Source organism: Ptychodera flava, chromosome 16, assembly GCF_041260155.1.
Source record: "Ptychodera flava strain L36383 chromosome 16, AS_Pfla_20210202, whole genome shotgun sequence".
Lineage (NCBI taxonomy): Eukaryota > Metazoa > Hemichordata > Enteropneusta > Ptychoderidae > Ptychodera > Ptychodera flava.
Window position 1 is genome coordinate 31,311,017 of NC_091943.1, and position 25,848 is coordinate 31,336,864.

Genomic DNA, 25,848 nt, shown 5'->3' on the forward strand with positions numbered 1-25,848 from the left:
ACCTTGTATGTACCGAGGACTTATTTGTTATGTCAGATAGACATCGGACTTTGCATTCTTGGTGGACACACATTCTTTTTTAACATTCAACTCATGCTGTCCAACATATCCATAGAGTACTGTTATAGTAATAATTTAGTTTTCCGCTTGATTTCTTCTTCCAGACAAAAAAAGAAATAAAAAATAGTCAAAGACGATAGTTAACAGCTAAAGGGTTCATTTCTGACATTTTAAGATGGTTACAAATAATTCAGACGTTTAATGCAATCACAGTTCTACTCGTAAGATTAGGAAATCAGCATAAAGATGTCATCTTCACTGCAACATATCCTTCAAACTTTGTTGTTACTGCTGACCGTAAAGTTGTATCTCAGTGGCAATAAAGGAATGCAGATTGCAAAACGTGCTTCACACAAACTTTAATACTGAGTGGGTAGCTTTAAGTCAGTGCCTTCTAGAATACCGGTATTAGTCAAGTACTTTACAGTGTTGCATCGAATGAACGAAAAGTGTTCAGGGTAGATGAGACGGATCAATTTTGATATTGAGACAGGATTGAAAAAACTCAGGTCATCTGAAAAATTATTCTGACATAACACGCGTCATCCGAGAGGTGGTAAATTCACAGTTTTTATGGCCAGGAAAAAGATATTTTTCCTCAGAGTTTGTTGAAAAGACATCTGCAAGGCTGCATGTGAAATTTTTAATTTTTTTGTTTGTGAATGAGTGGAGTGCCCTGATAATGTCAAATTGAATCAACAGTCATTACAAGAGTAAAAAGGAGAGAAAAACTCTACTGTTTCCAACAAATGTATTCACAACAAAAACAAAATCAATGAATGAAACACAAAACTTCAAATTGCATTACAGAAACATTAACCAGATGATTTTTCTTTGTACATTTGAAGAAAATATTCAAAGTAAGAAAACAGAGAAACATTGAACCCAAAATACAATCACCCTTCAAATCTTCCGAGGTCATTTTGAAGAATTCAAAGACTCTTTCAATTCCTAGAAGGATACTGCACAAGAGTCAGTATACACACAAATAGAAGGCATAGTCTATGGCAGAATTTAGATACATTCATCTCACTTACAATACATCCACTACAAGATAGGTTATTAGCACTTGGAACTCTGGGTAATCAATCATTCATGCACACTCTAACTCACCAAATCACATCCACGTCAACACTTCAAAAACCACGGCAACCAGCATTGCTTGTAAATCTTCTGAATAGGGATTTTACATAAAATGCTCACCATTAATTATGACACCAATGTGTTGTCATGCTCACATCTGCTTATACTACGTGATCCCCTTGGGGTATGAAACTTTCACACTACTGCACATGTGCCAATATAACAGTGACCTAAACACCATACATTTTGTTGTTCAATCTGTTATAAGCTGATATTTTAATGTGTGTACAACAGATCTTGGAAACCATACCATATATCTTATAATTATAACACAATTACCGCAGCTTGCCACTTATATGGCCTGGACATTTTAAAGTCTGCTTGCCACCATTTTATAAGTGGTATAGCCACAAATTGATGACATCAAATCGCAATACACAAAACACAGACACCTTGCAAGTATAGCACTGTGTATTGTGTACGGTAATTTGACGTCATCAGTTTGTGGCTATACCACTTGTAAAATGATGCCGTCTACTTGATATTACTTGTCAGTGACTTTATTCTAACTTTAGTGAGACTAACAGCTGCCATATAAAGCACTCCTTCACAACTTCAGAGGATTTTATCCAAATACAGCTATAGTGATGTTGCTTTCATTTTGCTGTCACTGATTATTGTTTTGGTCATTGGGGAAACATATTTTGAGTTACAACAAACCAAATTAACTTTCACTGCAAAGTGGAAACAGGTAGACACAAATATGTAATTGTAGTACCCTTGAATGTTTGCACTGATCTGATTCTTGAGAGTGATGTCAACAGTGAATTGGGAGTGGCTTTTCTTGTTGCTCCTGCTAGTCTTGCCCATTTGGAAATATCTGATAGTAATGAAACTTTCAAATAGAGTACCTGATTCTCAAGGCTGTCTCAATAGTGGTCCTGTACCAATTTCTCTTGTTGTAGTTAATTAAACTATAATATTTACAGATGGCAGCAAAATTTTGCTGATCTACGGATGTTTTTTTCATTTGTTGCTGTCAACAACACCAAATCAAAATAAAAAGATATTTGTTAATCTTTTCATTCCTGAGTTCTTGCTTCGTACCTAAATAACCTTTTGAGCAGTTAAAGCCCACGCTGGTTAAAGTCAAAAGACATCAACAAATTTTTGCAAGAATGTTTGAAAAAATTGAATTCACATGCACCTAGATATATATTTTTGCAAGTTGCATCTCACAACAAAGTTCAGGTCAGATTCGGTTGGTTCAGTTGCATGCAAATTATGTTGCAATGTTGTGTTCCCTGAACAGATTGTGCAAAAAAATTAAAGCATGTACTACTGTTTGAGGAAATTATTTGTATGGTATCTATAGGTCAAACCATACCTCAAGATATATAGCTACCCATGAGTCATGTCACCATATTGGAAAATATCGGTATAGCTGTAATCTGAGGATGGCAGGGAATATGTTTGCATAATTAGCCACTTACCTTTATGCAGATACAGAGAGAAAACGGTATGGTGACGAGAAATATCAACCATGATAAAATGACAAGTACCCAACCAAAACAACCAATGGAATAGTCAGGATCACCCGCTGAAAAAAAAACAAAACAAAAACAAAACATCACTATGACTATCATTGATAGGATTTTCTTTATCAGTTGGCTCTTGAAAAAGTTTATCTATTAGATTTACCATCCACTATTGCAAACCAAAGTCAAGAGTATTAAGTAGCATACAGAAACCAATAAATGGATGATAATTCTTTCAATTCGCAAACTGTTAGCTGCTTTATCATCTGATATTATATTATTATACACCTGCATCTGTAACCTACGGAGTTTTGCCGTACAGTAAGAAGACGCAGAGTCCAATAACTTTGACGCGGAGTACAATAACTTTAGGTGTTATTGGACGCTATTTGACCTTTGACCTCAACACACCTTTACATCAACATGGGAAAAAAGAAGATAATATTTTACATTTTTTACAAGAATATATACTTCTTAGCATTCAGTACTTCACAAATTCAATCATGGTCAGTCCAAACCTGTGAATTCGAGTGAAATTATGCTGCTGACGTACAATTTCCACCATGTGCACTGTGCAGCGTGGGTTGAAATTTCGTTCTGTGCGCTCAACGCATTCCCAGGCTGCTCGCAATTGCTCAGTATAGTGCGCGACGGGCATCCAAAAGACAAGTCAATTTTGACTTTTTCCTTGTAAAGTTGGACTAAAAGGTGTATAATAATAAGGTTATTCCCAAAATACCGGGATTTGTCCTGTTTGTACGCTTCAGTATTGTCCTCGACACTACGCGTCCCGGACAATAGATGCGCTGCACAATGTACACAGACATAAATCCTGGTATTTTGGGAATAACCTTATATTATAGTATACTGGTGAACATGAACATTTACTAGTTTGTATTTAAAGCATAGCTCTTTTTTTTTACAATGTGAACTGATATGGTTTAAATGTGACGCACGAATCTTTGACAGATAAATACACCACAGTTGGTACACTGTTGTATGTTTTCAATTTATATATTACGCATCTGTTTCTCAATTAAATGATGAATGACAGCACTCCTGGTTTTAACTTCATTCCGTGTTTTTGCCAATTACACTTAATCTGTTACTGTGGATCAGTCTTGACCGGTGTAGCATGCTAGCAGGGTATGCTTACCCACTCCTCAAACCTGGCACCACCACTGAAGAGTGGTTCAAGATGACCAAATTGTAACTGTCATTTTCTAATTGTTTCTTGGGCCTGGTAAATTACTCATTTACCTTGAATGATAATAATTATTGGACTCGATTTGATGTCATATTAACCATGTCCAATGTTCAAAAAAATTAGGTAAGTCACATCATGCAGGTACCATAGAAATTATTCAGACACCCTGTGGTCATAAAAGTGTACGAGAAAGATTGTATACATCAAAAGCTAAAGCTCCTTTTATCAAGACATACATCAGTAGAAAAAGTATAATTCCGTGTAAAATAAACTGAATGTACACGCCAATGATATACAAAGTAATTCACTGCATGAAATAATGATGGACTAAATCTCACACATAGATTGTCCCAGCTTGACATTAAACCATTGTTGCTTTAAGCGCTCTTACAATCTGTATTCATCCAAGCCATCTATTCAAAGATTGAAATGCTATCAGAACACTTGAATAGATCAGTTCATTTACACTAAAAAGGGGCATTGATTAACGCACACAAACTGTGATTCAAGGAGTGTTTGAACTTTCAAAACAAGCTCTCTCTAAACTCCTGAGGCATATTTTTTATAATAGATTAGCTTGTTTGTCTAACACTTGATTATTTGCTCTGCTGCCCAAACACACTTGAAAGCTTTCCTTTCTGTGAAGTCAGACAATATCACATGTAGACATTTCCAAGCAAACTTTCTTTCATCATCTCCAAAGATTTCCTAATCATTTTTTGTTTCGTTTTTTTTATAGCAAGAAAATTTTCAGGAAAGAAAGCTACTTTGAAATCGTTGACCTTTGGTTGAGCATGCATTAGTATATGGTTTAAACACTGCCCAGCCCTCACAGCAATTATAGAAATACTCAAAAAAAATTGCTGGTGTACTATCTTGAACTGTATTTGCACTGAAAATATTTGAATTGGATGAGGCTTTAAGCAAAAGAAAAGTTTCTCCTCTGGAGGCTATTTGATAGTGAAATTATCTCTAAAAAGTCTCCAAATACCACCAAGAGATTGCTTGATTTCCATGGCCATGGAATTTTGCAGGGATACATACTAATCTCAGAAATGTGATGAATTGAAGAGATAAGGGAATAATGCTCTTGGGAATGAAAATGAATTAGCTGAAAGGCAATGCTGAGATATATCAAATCATGTGTTTTTGGACTCATAATAAGTATATGCCTGTCTTGTAATAACGGACTGTACTTTTTTTTCGTTTTAGCAGTGAGAAAAGTCGTTTCAAGACTAATCTCATAGAGTGGGCAATTTGTAAATTATGCATATAAGTAAATAATTAATCATGTTTAAAAGTAAATATGGGGTCAAATATTGGTATGCAAGCTAAACCAAAGGTTCACACACATGCACACCTACATGAACTTTTTTGAAATATGTACAAAATGAGTTCACTATATCATCTACAAATGTGAAATTACTATTAATGTGCCCGGTTGTCATGGAAATTTGATAAATGATACACCTGTTTAATAGGTTGTGCCATACGTGACATGAACTGAAATGGTATAATTGCAGTTTCTTCGATTTGTCAGTTTTGATCAAGTTCTAGAATACGTACTCCACGATATATAGACTCAATGTCAACTTTTGAACCATGAGCAGAATGTGTACACTTGACCATCATCCCAACCCCTTCCCTTCATGATTGACCGTTCACAATTGTATCAGGAACATTTCAGTGCATAGACTGATACCACAGTGTTACTTTGGTGATCATCCCCACGGTAACTGCTATTACTGATAACTGTTACAATGTCTCCTACCGTGGTAATGAATGACATTACCATGTGCCCATACTTCAAATTCATGAACTTTGCATTTGGCAATGAACTCTAAATTCTCCCATCGCATGCACCACACTTTAAGCATGAGCATTTCCATGGAACAAATCATTACAGTATAGACGTCCATGCAGAAATCATTTATAAATGATACTGTGCAATTGCGCAGAAAAGAGCCTGTTTTGGCATTTCATATTATGAATGTTGAAAATTTGCCAATCAAAATGATTCACTTTTTTGGCAGCTCTCCCACATTTTCATGAAAGAATCAATTGAGATACAGGGCTCGTTTCTAGACTCAGAGTGAATTGTAAATGTCATATAACAGGAAGGCCTCTGCAAGTGGTGTACAAACCACGCTGATTTCATCTGCGTTTTTGAAATCATTAATCACACGGACTGAAATTGGAACAGATTTGATCAGAGTTTCTTGGCAAGCGTCTTTTGTATGACTTTGACAGCTTCACTCAAATTAGCCATTCATAAAACAGAATCTTGGAATGCTGAGTCCGTGTGATCCAAATGTAATAAGCACAGCTATAAACTACTTTACATATCCTTGACACCTTGTCCAGAGGTTGAGACTTTTTAGTCAATGGAATCTTAGAAAGATGATTTATATGGCATGCCAATTGAAAATAAAAATGCAGCTATGATTTGAGAATTAATTTTTTTTAGCAGTAACGATACGAATTTGACATTTAGATCTGAATTGTACTGAGACTCCACTGCTAAGACTTTGGAAGAAAAGTAAATGGAACTTCAATCACCAATCGAAAATCTGATGATCAGAGTCACGGCCATGCCTTATCATTTTCAAAAATTCATACCTTAATTGCTAATTGACAGACAACCCAAACAGGATTCGACAAAATAGAAAAATTCACAAGAGAAATATTAAGAGACTTCCAATTTAAGTGAATGATGCTATACAAACAACTTCCATGAGAGAGAAAAACTATACATTATTATGAAACACTGACAATAAATTTTACCACAGCTCATTAGCTGATTAAAAGCATTGGTAATTTTATGAGAGTTGTGTTTGCTTTAAGTCACAAAACTGTCAAAACCGAAAAGTCTACTGCGCTATCACAACAAACCTACAGTTGCACTTGTAAAACATGAAGCATTGACACTAGCCAGGATATCACAAAAAAACTCTTATTGGTGGGAGGAAAATATATCATTATGAAGGGATGAAAAGTCAAAACTAGTATGGTTGATGTAAATTCTGTTCCAGAAGGTAAAGTTGTCTCGTAGAACATGGCGTAATTAGTGAAATGGAATTGATATACACCGATGCTGTTCAGTGCATGGAGAACCGTTTTCCTGTTTGATGGATTGGATGAGTTGAGAAATTCTACATTGAAAAAAGTCCACTGAAACAATACCTGCGACAGACAGCTTGAAACACCAGCAGAATCCGATAAGTAACGCTACCACAAAGATTCCATAGGCAAAAAACTGGCCCAATGATCCAAAGTGCATGTACATTATTCCATGGTAACCGATCAGAGTTTGCTTGTACTCCGTCTCTGTACTTATATGAATTACCAAACCTCTGAGCGCCTGAGTTATGGAGCCTCCTACTAGCCTACCATTTAATGTATACTCTCTTTTGACGGCATTGTCTAACTCTAGAGGGCAGCATTTCCATGAGACTGTTACCTCAGAGCCTAGATATAATCACACACAATTAATCGCTAGATGTACAATTCACTGGTGTCATTTACTTTTAGAAAGGAAACAAGAGTTATGTGCAAACAATCACAATTTCTAATCGATCCTCTGACAACATATTCTACACTGTCACTGGCAAAGCATTCTCAAAATCACTCTATTCATTCATTCATTTTCAAAATCTGCCTATCAGCAATGTCTGTTCCTAAACAAAAATATATTTGTATTGATAACTAAGTTGCCTGGAACAATCAGCATACAATATTATTTTTGGCAAGGGTAATGAGAAAATGCTGTGCTCAATCAGGTAAAAGTACCACTGATGCCCCAGGTATAATTCTCTACGAGTAATTGAATTGTTATTTATTGATGAACCCAATCATCTAACTCAAAGACTAGCACATTATACCGTTTTAACTGCTACTATATAAATCTTCACCAAGGTTTTGTCATTTTGACAGACTTTAAGCAATACGTCATACTCTGTATATCTTGAAAAAAGGTCTGGGTTTTCAAAGTAGTGTCTTAACACACATAAATTTTTAAGTAACCTGGACAGTTTGTCACAGATCACTTATCATTGAACTCATTTCATTATTTATGTCCACCTGGCCTTTACAACAAAGTACAATAAAGCTATTTTAAGTAACTGAAAGTATATGTCTCTGGTAAAGTGATCAAGATGATTAATGGTATAAAATTCATGGCTGTGCTCCTTTCCCCCATACATAAGAGCAGCGTTTTCTGCAAAGGCCACCGATATGCTGAGTTGATACCTTCACAATCCTGTTATGGTCTCCCACTTGTGGGGGCTCATTCTAAAGCTCTTGGAGTAAGGATAGTTGTCACCATCTAAGTTTTGTGAAAATTGGAAATTTTCTTGTCCATCATGGAGATAACAGAGATGGCAGCTATTTTGAATTTCAAATATCAGTACATGTAAGTATTGGGTATTATATGTTTTTCTAGTACCAAAATCGGACGGTGACCCCATCTGTGTTTTTCTGTTTTTGAAGAGAATAGTTGAAAATTCTTTTCAGGAAAATTTGAGTAAAAATTTAAACCTTTCATTTTTGATGTGCTTTCTTACATCTTTGGAAACAAAATGAAAAGTAATATGTAGCAAAGATTTTCAAAATGACCACAAATGTGATGTTTTCCATTGCTCAAATCAAGCATTTTAGCCGACTTCCTGTCACCAGACCTCTGTAGCCTAATATCGTCAACTTGCAAGTTTCACTCAGTCATGAAGCCCTGGCAATGTCAGATTTTTTGTACGTACCTCCCCAGTACCGTAATACTGCCCTCTATCAGTACAGTTTGCAATCTTTTGATTTGCTATCCATAGAGGGCGGTTGCAACTGGTTTATACTGAGTTCGCTGTTAAGAACACACTTAAGGGTGCTCTTTCACTGAAAAGCTGCCGTTTTGAAAGCACGAAATATGATATTTAACCAATCAATAAGTCAGGCAATGAAATTTTAGTTCGACAATACTGGCAACAGGGAAAATCCTTGAGTACTATTTTAAGCTGTCCATTAAAGCAATATTTACCGTATTAAACAGTAAAGCAGGCTGTTGATAGAACATTGCAGTGAATTTATGAATTATTCAAATAATTGCAGCCAGCAATTTTTAAGGTAACATGAAGTGATGTCTATGTATGGTACTTAAAAAGCTGAGTTCTATTGATACAAAAATACATTAATCAATAATAATTTTATGAAATATCATAGACAGTTTTCTAATCTTGTCCCTTTGTATTTCCTCAACCTTATACATAAATGTTTACCAACCTACACATTTCAAAGGCAGCTATTTGTCAATCTTGATGAATTAACCTTCAACTTAATACATGCAGACCAGATGTGACTATGATCAATGACATTGTCAGGTATCATGAATCCTGACATTATTCTTGCGGAATATCATGGAAATTCCATAGTTCTTATAGCATCTCCACTTAGTAGTTGCTACTGAACATTAACTTGACTGAAGAAAGTCTTGCTGGTAACATATTGTAGGGCTTTCAATCCTTTGAATACCAGAGTCAAATTTTGTTGCCTTTATAAAATATACCATAATCAATTTTTTTCAGATTTTTGACAGAATTTTGATTAAAAGCTGTAGCTGATGAAATGTGATGTCTATTTGGTCCAAAATTATAAAAAATATAGAAAAATTTATAAAAATCAGTAAAATGCTGCACTGAAATTTTGGTTGGAAAAATTACAGCTCTCAAAGGGTTAGTGGCAAATGTCAAGTCCAAATTCTAGATCTGCAAAAAACCATATTTATAAACATGGTGATTCATTTTCATCAGCCTCTGGCTATAATTGCTGTGATATATTCTCTAGCTACAGACTAAAGACAAACCAGAGAATGGCTTTCTCAGCTATGGTTCCCCACTTTGGAATTCTCTACAGACACTGTTTGAAAAACGTCCCCTATAAAATGTGTGGGCAGAGATAAGACACATCTTTCCACCACCACTTGTCCTTGACCTTTCGGCACTGCACCCCTGAGAATCATCAATCCACTATGGACTGTTAGAAACTTAAATTAGAGACTCATCTTTGTTATTGATGTATAATATAACTAGACTTTTCCACACCTTGGAGATTAATAATACCCAATATGTGACACTATAGATAATATTTTGATCAACTCATTGATTAGTAAACAGGTGATGACAATTGACACTGTACAGAAATCATTTCTGTCTTTTGTCACTGCGTGTCCCATGGCTCCAGGCAGTCCAGGACATATAAACACTAATGATAGGATCTTACTGAATAAATAAAAAGTATAACATTCACTGTGAAACAAGAACTGGATATGAGTTGCATCAAATATCCACACCTGTAGCAACTTTTGCCATATTGCAAATTTCCCCAGGGCCCTGACCGGACGTTATGATGTGCAAGATGAACCACTGACAGTAATTTGTTTCCTGTAAATTTCATTTCCTCAAATTTCTAAGCCGCACAGCAGGCGAGAAAAATGTCAGCGACGCTGTCACTCAACTTTTCTAAAGGTACTTTTCAATTTGCATCAAGGCGAATTTAATTAAGCACATGCATTCAGGTTTCTTTGTGAATTTGTCTGAAATTTCTGACAAATAATACATTATGCAGTATTTGTCAAAAAATCAAATCTATACTGAGGTGAAAAATTCTCGATAAATTATAGCATTCAAAAAAGTTAAAAAGCCGCTGTGAAATTAATTACAATATTAATATAGTGTAATTTGAATTTCAATGTGTCAATTGACAGAAAGCACCTCAATTTACTTAATAGGCAATTTTCCATGGGCCTGTCATAAATGTTTTTATTTGCTTTTACCCAAGTGACCTCGTGGAGTTAAACATTTTATATCCTTTCAGCACATCACCATGGAGACCAAATCTCCCACAAGTGTGCTTGCTTTGCATTTTATTATTCAATGAAAGCATGATGGGCTGTTGTCATGGTGATTTGCATAATGATTAATTTAAATATTTCATTTAATCTTGCGATATCTATCCGCTTTTGTCATCTGTTATTACCGTCAACCAAAATTACTGAAGTGTCGAGGGCCTCCGAGGCGTTTAACTTGCCTTTTGATTTTGAAAAAATTTAACTGCCAACACTGTGATCACAAAAAGAGACAAAACTTGGAAACTCCTGTGGAAATGTGTACAGGCATATAACAAGTTTGTATAAATTCCTCAGGCGAAACATCTATACTCATTTCACTGACATTTTTCATACAACAATTTAATATTGCATGCAATATGACTACCATTCTTCAAACTGTTATGATAAATTTATTTTGTTGTTGTCAATTATCATTTCTCTGCTTCCCTGTCTTATATTTTATTAGTTTTCCAGCTATTTTTTTATTATTGTTATTATTAATCTTTTTAACATCCTGTATCCATAGATGATATAGAAGTGTACTAAGTTATTATTATTATTAATATATTATTAAAAAATTTACAATTTGACAAAAGAACACAAAGAAAATTTACATTTTACTAAAAGTACATTTCAATTTCATTTCTCTCTCCCTTTGAGTGTTGAAATACACACATGGCAACATTTATTGATCAACACTGTTACTTTCAGAACTGACCTGCTTTGCATTGTTATCTATGTAATCTATGAAATAAGTAATATTGATCAAAATACAGATCCTAAAGTCAGAAAGTAAACAACAAATAGCAAAATGTATTAGGGCCTCCATTACCACATTTATATTGTAAGAGGAATGCAAACAGTCAGTGTGATATTTGGTATATCAATAAACTTTCATGAAAAAAGATTTTGTATCACAAAAAGGGACTTAGAATACAGCTCACCTAAAGTGCTGGCAAAGAAAATTTTTTAACATGTGCGAGCAAAGTACCCATACAATGACCCACAACTGTGTTCAACATCTTTGGATTTCTCCAAATGTCACGCAAGTATTCAATTACCCATTCAAATTTCACATATATCAGTCTTATTCTTACTTGAAGCAATACTGTGTAAATGAAGTGCCTAGATAGTCAGTGCTGTAACAGAAAGATGCAACACCATACACATACTAATGAATTCACATGAAAATACATTCTTTCACTTTACTAAGGTAGGTAGCTTTCTTTCTTGAGTCCAAATCTTTGAAACACTGTGTTACATTATTGAGTAATCACTGATAAAATGTCTACACAAATCTATTTTCCCTTGGCTATTACACATTTTTAAGAGCATTCTTGCAAAATAATGTGAATCCAGAGCTTTAAAAAAGTACTACTTTATAAACACCTCACATGATCACTGGCTTTAGATCTTACTAATAGAGAACTTTGTTATTGACATTTCATTGCAAGGAATAAAATATGATGGATTGAATCACTTTCAACAAACTATACATGTAATGGTTGTATGAACTTATTCAAAAGTTTCTAACCACCACTTGGGATCTGTAGTTCCCACTGTGATATTTTAAAACTTCACACTGTCTCCAACTATTTGACGCTTTTATAGTTTTGTGACTGAGGTATTAGTTTCAGAGGAAGGAAATTCCAGTATGATCTTTGTCCTAAATGCATAATAAAATGGCATAATGATTATAAGTAAATTTGTTCAGTGTAGTCACTGGATAAATAGAACTTGCCTAGTCAAGTAAATATGCATAGTCAAATTTACATAGAAACATGAGTTGAAATGGACTGCGCAACTGAAGAGATTTGCTGTAGTCTTTATGCAATCAACACACGTGATATTAGCAAAAACATTCTTCAAACCATGCAGCCATACACATGTAAATATAACCAATATTGGTTTTCAAAATATATTTTATGACAGCAACATTTTTCTGATATGCTATGAAATTCTGCCAAAGGTAAATATTTTTTACCATATATACAGCTGTGATATTTAACATTTTTGGTGTACGACAGCCTCATTTTTGCTATGAAAGAAACACTGTAAGTTAACCTGATAAACTAGGTACTTTGAACTACAAAACCTTGACAGCTACATCATAATTATTTTCAATAATGACAAATATTTATTTAAGTACATGCTGCATTCATCAAAGTAAATGGGTGAAATAGGTTTCGGAAGAATAAATGTTACAAAATGTATTTCCCTGCTGTACAAAGTACAGGGTGCTGATTGAAATTGCTCTAGATCTCTGAGGAATATGACCTTGTCGTACATCACTCTGGACTGGATAAGATTTTTTCCATCAGGCTGTTTCTCCGAACTCAACAAACATCCAGTGTAAGGTTCTTCATCATGAGCACTGCTGCCATGACAATTCACCTGTGATGTCACCAAGTCGCTGGTGTTCTATAACACTTCTTGTCACTCAAAACCAGGAACAAAAGACAGCTATCTCTGTGATTCCTTTCCACAACAGCTGCTAAATTATTATAAAATTTTGTAATCCGGCACAATGCAGGTTTCAGGGATAGTTTATCTGTTATACTCCTTATTTTTTGTGACATGACAATTCATTGATTTTTGATGGAAATAGCATTGACTGGTGACGTGTAAAGAATCATTTTATTGTATAGTTAAACACCCTTCAGTGATTTCACATATATTGAATTTGCTATGTGTAACTCCAACTGCAACTGTTTAGTATTTTTTAAACACTGTGAAATTTCTAAAAGAGATAATTGCAAATGCAGCTTTTGTGCATGAATATATTTAGTAAATAACATATGGAGAAATTCATGGTTACATAAATTGTAAATAAATGTGGACATGAAGGGACAGCCACTTTTGCATTGTATGCAACACAAAGATTGGGATGAAATAACATAAAAACACAACAAATTTTCACTTTCTCTGGATATCAATACTGGTAGTAAATCTTTCATTGTCAATTATGACGATGTTTATTATGTTCATTGCAAACAGTCCGTTTTTACCCCAAGGGCCTGTTTTCCGTTTATATGTTGATCCACTTAGACAACGGAACATAATAAACATGTATCAGGCAATGACTGGGTAGAACTTTGAACTAATAGTATCATGAAATAGGAATGGTAAAAATGATCACAAAGTATGTATTTCAATACTTAAGTCTCAGATCATAACATACAACAGAGATCATAGTCCTTAGGATGACATTAACCAGTATGCTATGGTAACACTTTAACCCTTTGAGTGCCAAAGTCAATTTTTTGTCGCCTTCATGAAATATACCCAATCACAATTTTTTTTTCAGAATTTTGCCAAAATTTTGATAACTGCAACAAATGAAATGTGATGTCCATTTGGTCAAAATTGTCAAAACAATTCCAAAAAAATTGGTAAAATGTTGCACTGAAAATTTGCTGGGAAAAATTACAGCACGTAAATTTGCTGGGAAAAATTACAGCTCTCAAAAGGGTTAGGGATTGTGTGAACAAATTTCAAAGATTTCTCTTAGAATCTCCATTTGAAAATTCCAGGTGATTAGTTTAAGATTTTGAACTTGCTTGTCAGATTTAACTGGCTTCTCAGATTAAATTACTTAAAATATGAGTAGGAAATAGAAATCTAGCTATTCCAATCTCTACAGTGCTAGTTGTTGGACATCAATATAAAAAAATTGAGTTTGAGTAACAAACAGCATGAGTACATGTAGGTGTTCAACATGAATATCAAAAGACATTAGGTGTTCGGTACGTGACAATTGATGCATATAAAACCCGCCTGTACGTGGGACGCAATGCTACATGCATTAATGCATCTAAGAAATTAACAGCAGTGTATTTCTCCAAGTAATTTTGAATGCAAGCCAAAGTATTTTGTGAACACGTTTGAAGCATTTCTCTCTCGCCTTTGTGAACGGCAGCTGATATTTGGAATCTAAAAGTTTGATCTGGCGTCAAGCAATTCACACCAACACTTGACAACAACAGTTCTGTATCCACGGCAACACAGTGATGTCCTTGAAAGATGGATACATGAACTTTTGGTCAAGCAACCAAGAAATGACGTCATGTGTTTTGAAAGGAATGAGTGAATCCTGCTCAGATGAAATACCCACCCATCGTCTATCTATCTACAAGTCGTAACCAAGTCGGTCTCTTTCAAAAGACAAATGCCTTTGATTTGACATATCATTTGTAAAATGCTTCTAAGTCTATGTCTCAGTGATGTACATGCTAAAAATGACTTTCATATATTCCAATATATGGTCAAATTGGTTTATCTAAACACTGCATGAAAAAATGTCAAATATACTGTAGTATGTGCACACTGCTAAACCCAAGCGAAGATTACAAAAAAAATTTTCCTATTTAGAAATGGCAAGAAAAATCAGATTTTATTTTACAGAACAGCTTTTTCCTACCATGATAGATGAAAGGTCACAACTAAAGTCCATTTATATGCAAAAAAGTAACTCATTGCCATGCAAGATCTTATAAAAACTTCAGCAGGGCTAAATCTCTCTTGTATTTGATTTAACAAATTGTCTCTTATCTTATGAATTTATTTATTATATTTTGCATGTTATATCTTGGGAAAAAAATAGTTTTTGTTCAATTTTTTCTTGTTTGGCTTGACATTGTAACAGACATTTGACAAATTGAAAAATTATATTATGCAAATTAGCAACAATTAATGTGCATGTGTAGACTTTAGTTCAATACCAAGTTTGACTTAGTACTATCAAATTCTCCATGCTCATTACTTTGATAGATATCTAATTATGAAATTCATTAAACATACAAATTGGCCAATAATTTACTTGGAAGAGCTCAGTACATGTACAGTATCAAAATGCACATCTGAATTTTGTCCTCAATTATTAAGTGAAGAAAATGAGAATTATAAACAGCGCATGTAAAATTTTGATATTTGTATGAATATTTTATGAGCCTTTTTTTACTCCTTCATGTTTAACATTATTGTACATCTAAAATTTTAATAATATTTGCAATGATTTATACAGGCATAAGATAGATATATTTCAACATGTGCCTATTTGTAATAGTAATTTAAATTGCTAATTGTGCCCCACTGCCATTACCTGTCATTGAACTTACATACTTTTGAACTTTTTAACAGATAACAAAAACAATACACATTAATATAGGGTAATTTTCTGTCAACTCAACAAAGATACAAAGATCCTGTTTTTCATTAACTTTCACAGACTCCAGGCAGACCTATACATAAAAATATGCTTTAAAATTGGCTTGTCTTGGTACTGGAATTGAAACGCCACAAACTATAATTTTTCACAATCTTTTCAGTATTTTCATTCCAGGTCTCAATTACCATTTCTTGGCTATTCCCTAAAGCTTGTGGAAATACCCAGGAACTGTACAGTTTGTAAGTAAATAATGTAATGTAATTGATATACTCTTGTTGTTGACAATTCAATTTATGTTCATGTGGTCACAGGTATGTATATAGCTACAATAACAAATTGCATGTAAGTTACATTGAGAGCCATAAATTGGATGCTTCAAAATACCGTCAGCAGTAGATAAAATTGCATAAACCTACCAAAAATATGCTGCAAAGATATTGGCACAAGTAATTGCCACAAGGGCATCAATTTTCTTCAATACTTTAATTCTAGTATCACCTCCCATTTTCTTGCATTCCCTACGGCTTTAACGCAATCGATACCGTGTTTCCAGTTTGCGAAGACGGGCTGTACAAACATATCTGTCTGCTCAGTGTGTTTTTATTAGTCACTATTGAATTTGCACTTCCAGACATAATCAAATTGTAAAACACGTACTGGGTTTGAACATGCAAGCACAATATTGGATTAGATTGTTTTCGACATGATTCTGAAAACGTACACCACAAAAAAAAGGTAGTTGATTTGGTACAGGCTTTAGGTGATAGCATAGAAAAGTTGGCTGCTACACAAGAGATTTTCAATAACTGCAAGTTGTAAATTCAGCTTTCATATGTAGATGTCTAGTAAACTGTTATGTTTTTGTTAAGAAAAGCCTGATGTCTTCTCCCTTCACGCTGGTGTGACAAGGTTTAGCAAAACTGTGTTACAAACCACTAATGGAAATACTCCTCAGGCCAGCTACGTTTCAGATTCTCCAGAATTTTCTGCCGCTGTTTTTTATTGTGTATATAGTGCTTTCCTTGTATTGCTGTGAGGTTTAAAGAAATAGGAGAGCTAGGCGCATGCTCACCATTTCAATGTTCCAAGCAAAATAAATAGTCTAACAACTGCATAAATAAAATCGCCATCAAAACACATTCATTGTGATAAGAGACTGCAATCCATTCAATATTTTACATCTCATGATTTATTGCCGATACTGTTTTCAGCTTTTCATTTCACGTTTCACTGCTTTTGAAAAATTGGCAACGTGAAAACGTTATAATGCTCTCTGCATGGTTCATGAAAAACTCATAATACAAATGTCACGTTTTTGACATCCAGATAATAACTAACTGGACACAATAGAGAACTTGTTGATGATCGGAAACACAGTGTTTCCTGACTCGGCTAAACAGGAGATGATTATACTGGTAATACACAGTCCAATTCAGAACTGTTCATGGACCAGAACAGTCAACACAAAATTTGAAATGTTCTTAACCCTTTGAGCACTGCAATTTTCCCACCAAAATTATAGTGTGCAACATTTTGTGAATTTTTCTGTAATTTTTTGACAATTTTGGACCAAATGAACATCACATTTTATTGGCTTTGGATTTTTATCATAATTTTTGCAAAATTTAGAAAAAAGTTGACAGGTGTACATTTCAATAGAGGCGACAAAAATTGACTTTGGCGCTCAAAGGGTTAACAACTGAGTGTTAGTAATATTTTAAAGGGCAATAGCTGTAGCTTTTTATAAAATTTTCATTGTTTGTTCAATAAAATAATTACAGAGTCTTGTTTTTCTTATGGTGTTGAACTTGAATGTGAAGTACTACTATCAAACACACATTGTATTCTCTATTGTTGACAAATGAATACTAGTCCGGACTTATAGTCAGTTGTCAACAATATCATTGGACACTACACACATACATGGTATGTTAACAAATTGAAGACTAATTACAAGGGTGGAACAAATGTTATTTACAAACATTCAACAAAAATACTGGAAATACATCAACATTTACAGCTCATGGCACTTAAATAAATATGATCCTTTTTTTCCACGACAAAAAGAAAATGAAAGCCAAGTATCGTGGTAAAGGTAAAATAAACACCCACTTTAATAGACTGGTATCAGTTATACACAAAATACAGTTGGCATTTCAACAGAAGCATATCACAATTGACTTTATCAGGTTTCCACTACGACAAAATGGCAACTGCTTTGATCAGAAATTTATGACTTGCATGTCAAAAATACAAAATATACAAATATGCAAAATATTAGTATAAAGAAATAAATTGGACAATTTAAAAACAAATGTACACACTGTGTGCTTCTGATCTTGATTTTCAGAGATAGTCAGCCATTACAGTGACTAGGGGACCATGTATAGATTAAATTAAAATTACAGTTTTTTCTTGGTTAGAGGCAAAACTCACACAATGAAACCCACTGCGGCTGATCACAAATCCCCTTCCAAGTTCCCCTAAACAAGTTTTAAAGTGTGAAAATCTCATGCCACAATTATGATCTGAACTTAAAAAATTCCTCTAAAACGGTAAATCTGCACCAAAATTGGGTGTTAGAGATTAACCTGCTGACAAGTTTTGTATGTAAAATATTTCAAATCAACATCTAACTGGTCATTCAGAATTATGCAAATAGATAGTTTCCATGGAAACTGTGGCATACATTTGCTGAGAATTTGTGCATGTTAATAAAGCTATTTAACACCCTCCTAAAATAATGATGGGTTTTACTAGTCACATTAATATCCACAGCCCCTGAGAATCTTCAACACTTTTAGGTACAGTACGTGTATACACAAGACAAATGTGAGCCATATTAAAACTGAGTATAATGCTAGGGGGTGTAATTTTATCTATTTACCACCAAGGGCACTCAGTTTTATATTCAAACAAGCACATTTTCAAATGCGATTCCTGCTGTGCCAATTCTTCAGATGCACCAGTAAGTAAAAAGTCTGTGTTAAGCCTACCTTTAAATAACCGCAAGTAATTCAGTACAATTAATCAGTGCACAGAGTCATGCATTGGCATAACTGTACAGCAATTAAGCCAAAAAATAGGTGAATAAATTCCTGAACTCAGTATTCATGTTTCCTCATGTCAAGTACTTTGAAGAGTTGGGTGTTTGACTTCAATAGCATGGTAATTTCCTGCAATCACAGCATTATAAAGTGTCAAGCACAGCCTCTTTGCATGATGGATTGTATTGTGAATGCTCCAATTCAATGTAGCATTAGGGAATTGGGCATTTCAATTTGTTTAAATGCAGATATGAAAAGTAGGCATTAAACCAGCGTTTGCCCTTGAAATTTGACAAAATAGCTAACAACCTACAAAAGTGCTGCCAGACTGCTTTACCTTATGGCTTTCATAAAAAAAATTTTGTTTAAAAGTTAATTTAACAAATCTTTGTTTGTACAGGACGCATACGATTTATTCAAATAGCAATAGTGTCACATCAACTTATTCATGTCATTTTTAGTACAACATTTTTACTCAAGTCCACACTTGCTAGGCATTATAGATTTTTACAGGTTTTTTTCAGTGTCGCAGTATTAAAAGTATGTATTGAAAAAACAGACTGACAATGTCACAGTTTCACATTAGTCCATTAGTAAATTTGTTTGGCACATGTTATATATATATATATATATATATATATATATATATATATATATATATATATATATATATATATATATATATATATATATATATATACACACACACACACACACACACCATGGGATGTTTTAAATGGGACTTTACAGTCTGCTTTTTGACAGGGTTGACCATGGTTGAACCAAGTTATGGAACGCAATTATTGAAGCTATATGTGATATACTACATAAGAGTACAAGTGACACCATAAAGAAGTTCACCCTGCTCTGACAAATTTACATTTCAATGTCTTATTCCATTTGAAGATGCCTGCATGTAAAGATACTGTACTCCAACCGATGAGTTATTTTAACAGAACATATCCAGTTGATGGACTCATTCAAAGAAATCTGACCTAGGTTAATGTTGCTCGGTGTCGTGTGAATCCAGCAGCCCATCTTCAGAGATTTCCACTTCCGTCTTTATACTGCACAGATCATCAATCAAACACACCATTTATTCATGGTGTCTCCTTTGCTACAACTTCAGGATGAAATTGTCATATATCACTCATAAAGTACAGCTCAGCCAAGTGTTTACCATTTTTATGAGAATACACTTTCCTTGATTGTTTCCATATATTTACTCCGGAAATGACTCTATTTTTCCATTACTTTAATCACATAGAAGATGATGGATACTTTCCTCTGTCACTTGAATTGCCCACTTCTCCTTAAACTGAACTGTGATGTCATCGGCCATGACAACTTCAGACAGAAAATGACTTCTGGGAACACATCATACTGGGCTTTCAATGTTTGAGGTGGAAAATAACATGACTTCACAGTAAATACGATAGAATTTTTCTTCCTATTACAAATTTTTCATATTTCTATTCTTTATGCTTTTCTCCAATTTTGGTGGACAGAACAGTGGCAAATTAATTTTTATTAGTTTTAATTAGATAAGTGTACAATCACACTGGACAACATTTCTTATCATTGCTGTGACAGCAAAAGCAAATGAAAAATTAGAAGAAGTCCATTACACTTTCAAATCTAAAAATATAAGCATGAATTATTTTAGGAGACCTTACCTGTTACAATGGCTGCATGTACAGTGTGTTTGCTTATGATTCTTTTGACCCATTCAATTCACATGAAGTAATTGTGAAGATTAATATTGGTGAAATATCAGTTGGCTTTAATAATCATCGACTTATGGAGTTTAGATGGCATTATTATTGACAAACGATCAGTGATATCAAATATATGGTTGAAAGGTCAAAAGGTCACTTAAGAAGATTTGACAAGAAATTTGACAACTTGGCGCGCCTTAATTTCACTTGTGTTTGCTGGTTATGTCAGTATCAATCTTTAAATACCTGTTTGAGAAGAGGCATCTGTGTATGATGTCAGAGGTCATCAGGGGTCATCAGTGTTTAAAAGGTGATAAGAAAGACAGAAAGACTGCATGTGGACGACATACCATAAAGAGTAACTACGAAGTGCTTTTCAATAATTGGCTAGATAAATGCCAATGACATCAACCAATCCAGAAACAGCTGTTTGATAACACTTCAACTGCTGATAACATTAAAACAGTTGAGTTTAAAACGTCAGATGAACCACTCTTTTAACTGAATCAAGTACATTTTATTAGCTGCTTTATATATGTATTTGTAACAGCATGCGCATGTGCCAACGAAAACTGTTTTCCACTGTTTTAATATATTTTTGCAAGACGTGTCAATAGATTTAAATCATATGTTAAATATAGAAATATTATTTTTATTATAAATTCAATGCAGATCCCTTATTATTTAATACTTTGCACTTGAAGTAATGTGTTATAAACAAATCTCCTTCTTCTGTTCTTCCACATTACATACCCTTTCCAACTTCAAAAGCTGGGGTCCATGTAGCCGACACGAACACGAAGTGTCTGTTACCAGCTACCAAAAAGTGTGAAAAATAGTAAAGAATGAGCTACAAAATCACTATCAGTTTTAAGTTGCAGGTAGAATAAGTCTGTGACTTTGTATAAAATACTATAAAAATAGTAGAAAGTGAGCAACAGCGCTGAAAGTTAGTCAAGGAGACCTTTACCGCATATCATTTGCATCTCATTGTCGGCTACATGGACTGTGTGCCCAAAAGCTACCCTAATTGCCCCTACCCCTCAATATGACTGTATTGTAAAATCTTCAATGGCCACCACAACTGAGTCATTCACACCAATTGAGCAAGAGAAGGAAAATTCGCAAGCCAACTTTTTAGCAAAAATTGCCCACGTGGATTTTCCCTCTCCATCCTCCCACCACCCACCCCCCTCCCCCAATCTTCCAATCCCCAATGTTGAAATAATTGCTGGCAAAGAAATCATTCACAAATAGCTTTTTGCAAAGACAGAGTTGTTGACATCCGTTCTGGGTATTATGAAACTGTATGAATGTTAAACAGCACCACTGACACCTTAATACTGACAAACATTATTATATCCCCAAAGACAGTCATTTTGTCTTGATAAAAAAGGAAAATGAAAACCTATAAATCAAGAAACATCAAAAGGGCAATAATAGGAGTGATTACATTGATTATCTGCCTTACCTTGTCAATTAACAAACCCAATTAGTATTGTAGCATACATACATACACTGTAATAACCTTTTGAGATATTATGCTGGGAAGCTACCAATCATTTTCGCTTTGTTTTGTATAATAGGATTACCGTTATTGAGATTCAGAATGGCATTTATTTGATTAGTGTTGACATTTATTTTACAGTAACAGGCCACTTAAACCGATGCAAATCCATCTATCTACTGAGCCAAAATTAGGCCCTGACAGCAAATTTACATAGTAAAAGACATTTTTGGAAATATTAAAGAGCACATATCCATTTATTCCTCAAATTTACTATAGATATTAGAAATACCGTGAAAATTTCACGCAGCAGAAACTCTATTATGTGTCCGTAGATATTAAAAATCTATCATAAGCTCTTGTTTCACAATATCAAAATAGTTCCCTTCCATACCTTTCAAATTTGATGAATATCAGTGTATACAGCCATATAATTTTTCTCACTTTACACAAGAAAACAACAACACTTCCCAGGAAATAACCATCTTTTATATAGATTATTGATTATCTCCCAAAAATTAGTCACACAGTCATTTGGATACACTTTTATTGTTGACATTGTTGCTGATCAATGCAAACAATTGCTTGGTTTATCTACTTGTCACATGATTCAACATTAATCTAAAATTTCCATCTAGATTTAAATGTCCTAATAGCTGATTCTAATCTGTACATCAGCTTGTTGGTAAAGCCTATTCATATATTGATGAAAGGTGATTGGTCTGTATACAAAAAACTAGACATAATAGGGTTTTGAAATTTTAAAACATGTTTTTGACCTTGCTAACTGGCACGGTAGATGCAACTAACGGAATTAAAACATACAAAAGATACTGTCATTACCTATTTTATCATATGCCATATGGCTCATCTTTTGTTAGATCAATTCTTGTTATCCATTCCATTCGACATTCCAGTGCCAATGTCTATTTTCTGTTGAAGAGGGCTTTGAGAGCATTCTATTTTTGCAATGTTGCAGTCTGTGTTTTGTAATATTTCTATATCTGTTTCCTTTGGGATCGTTTTGTGATTGTGAAACTTTCTACTGTGCTTGTTTACTCAATTTATTTGAGTTTGGTCACAACTTGGGTGCTGAACAAACAAACAAGAATGTAATAACCTTGTGAGCACACAAATTACAATAACCCAGTCATAATCATTGGTGACTGAAAATTTTACCCCTTAAATCACCATATTGGTTTGACCCAAACCCATCATTGTTATCAATGCTGAGAGTGGACTTGTTTAAATAGAATTAGGGTGAACAAGTTAAACTTTGTGAAATGTAATTTCTCTGATGTGATAAATTCTGCTTTGAATCTCCTCAAAGTACACACTTTACATTTTACACTGAGATTTTTTGAAAAATATAAATGGAAAATGTTCTTTTTGCCATTTTCCAGCTATAACAATACCAGTTATGCATTATTCAGTTATGCACTGAAACTAAATCATTTATGAAATGTTACGGTAATATCTTATTTAAATTCTAATATCACTTACTGAAATATTCCTTGTCATGTGACCTTCTTGGATACATACTAATCTTTACGGCCCTGATACGGGTTTTGCGGACCGAGGTTGTACGGCGGAAGGGCCCCGAGCGTGCGAGGGGCCGTACGACCGAGGTCCGCAAAACCCGTATCTGGGCCGTAAAGGTTTTATCATATACCTTATTGAACGGTTGTGATATGTTCAGTATTTATCAATAAAATTTTGTTAAAGTTATGGGCGTAAATTAAAAAAAAAAAACATGAGCCGCGCAACTTTGCGGATTAATATGTACGATGTTGTCATTTGTTCTGTTGTGGAACGCGTTCTATGCGAACGCTAATGTCACTACAGAATGAGCAAAGATGAGTAGTTGACCCTGCTCGTTAAATACACTTTCTCAGCAAAACATGAGAGGAGACTATCAAGCACTTGTTTTAAACCAATTTTGATCGGAATAAGATTCGAACTGTCTACAATTTGCTTCAAAACTACGAGCGAAAGCGCATAGAAACGGGTTCGAATCTCGCGCTGACGTGCTTTCGAATGGAATGTACGTGGATAGCAACGCGCGTAGCGACGACAATGAAAAAGTTCGAAAAAGCGCGCACACTACCTTATTTGGGCAAAGTGTGCCTGGGCCTATACGGCAACTTATTACACACCTGTAAGAGCGCCTTTTCCCATAGGTTTACATGGGTACGTGAATCTAGGTATATGATAAACGTATTTCTGTCATAACATGAATAATTCATGAAAACTACTCAAATTTGACACAAAATTGGAAATGTAATAACAAGTTAATTTTGTCTCTAACTTGTTGATCACTCCGATGGCATCATGACTGACTAATAAGTGCAATTACAGCAGTGAACTGTAATGGATCAATTAAACTGGCGTCACTAGTAGATACAAATTAATTAGATGTAGTCCATAGGGTGTATGTACCTAAAGTACTAGGTGGCCTTGAGATATCAGTTTATCCATGGGGAAATAAATTTTGTCTCTCTCATTAAGGGACTTGAGACCTAAATTGGTACATGTAAATGATATCATAAAGAGACCTAAATGTGTCATACCATGGCACTACAAACTAGTACTTGGTCATTATTTTTTCTGACTTTCTTTTCCAGAATCGATAGTTACTACAGTAACATGTTAAATATACATAATTATATATAAATACATAATCTTTAATGATGATATCCTTTCACTTGTTCTGAATATTGGCTTAAATCTTCAAAAACACAATTACTGTCTTGTACATATATATGTGCATATTTTTCAATGGCTAGTATTATGTTTCAACACCATGACATTTAAAGACTATTACTTATTCTTAGCAAACACTTTCAGACTTCACCTGTAGGCAGAACTTTTTTTAAAAGTAAACAATGGCCTAAAAAGATCTTCGCTGCATGATCTCAACCAACTTAAAATTACAATACATCATCATGACGCCTAGATCTACCATCATTTGTTGACAGATATAAACAAAATGACTTGTTGTCCTGCTTTGATCCTATTCTTGAATGTGACCAAGTTGGTAACCTTTAGACTTTTAACAGTCCTTTGTGCCTTTTCTTTTCTAGTTTTGGTATTGTCTGTCACACATATGTGGGTGGGGAATGGTGCAGGCATAGCTGCCAGTGCTTTGTGCCTTTGGTCTTGCGGTCTTGCCTGCAGCATTTCCAGCACACGCCTTCAGCACTATGCGTTCTTAACTGTCTGAGAAAGTACATGGCCAATATATATCCCATTATGATAGACTCATATCAGCTTAATATCTCCCATAGGGTGGAGGAATTGTCAGAGCAGGATGTGCTCACTCCTTTAGAAGCATCTGACATCACTTTTCGGTTTTACTGGAAATGCATATATCTCAATTATTTGTATCTTGTATGTGCAGGAAATTAAATAAATATACACAAGTGCATGAAAACAACATAACATTAATTGCAAACGCATATTGGCAAAAGTATTCACAGTTTGTTAATACATACAGGGCTGGTAATGCAAACTTTTGATGATTTTTTCATTATTTTCATTTTTTTTAGGTCAATTACAAGTTTTCATTCTATTCCCTAAAGGATGTTGAAACACAAACTTCAGCTTGTCAGTACAGCTAGTGTCCATACAGTAAAATGCAGGGTTATTTT

The 25,848-nt window shown here is 34.3% G+C and overlaps 1 protein-coding gene across 2 annotated transcripts in view; it reads right to left on the reverse strand.

Annotated features, from left to right (window-relative positions):
• LOC139114559 (band 7 protein AGAP004871-like) overlaps positions 1 to 25,848 on the reverse strand; it is a 110,302-nt gene that overhangs the window by 41,449 nt on the left and 43,005 nt on the right. Inside the window, exons 1-2 of one of the 2 annotated variants that reach the window (XM_070676356.1) lie at positions 7,072 to 7,266; positions 2,637 to 2,743 (exon numbers count right to left, since the gene is read on the reverse strand). In XM_070676356.1, the coding sequence (XP_070532457.1) occupies positions 2,637 to 2,743; positions 7,072 to 7,174 (210 nt within the window). In that variant the 5' untranslated portion in view covers positions 7,175 to 7,266. Of the gene's footprint in view, positions 1 to 2,636; positions 2,744 to 7,071; positions 7,267 to 25,848 lie in introns of those variants that run through there. The other variant, XM_070676357.1, reaches the window with a different exon arrangement.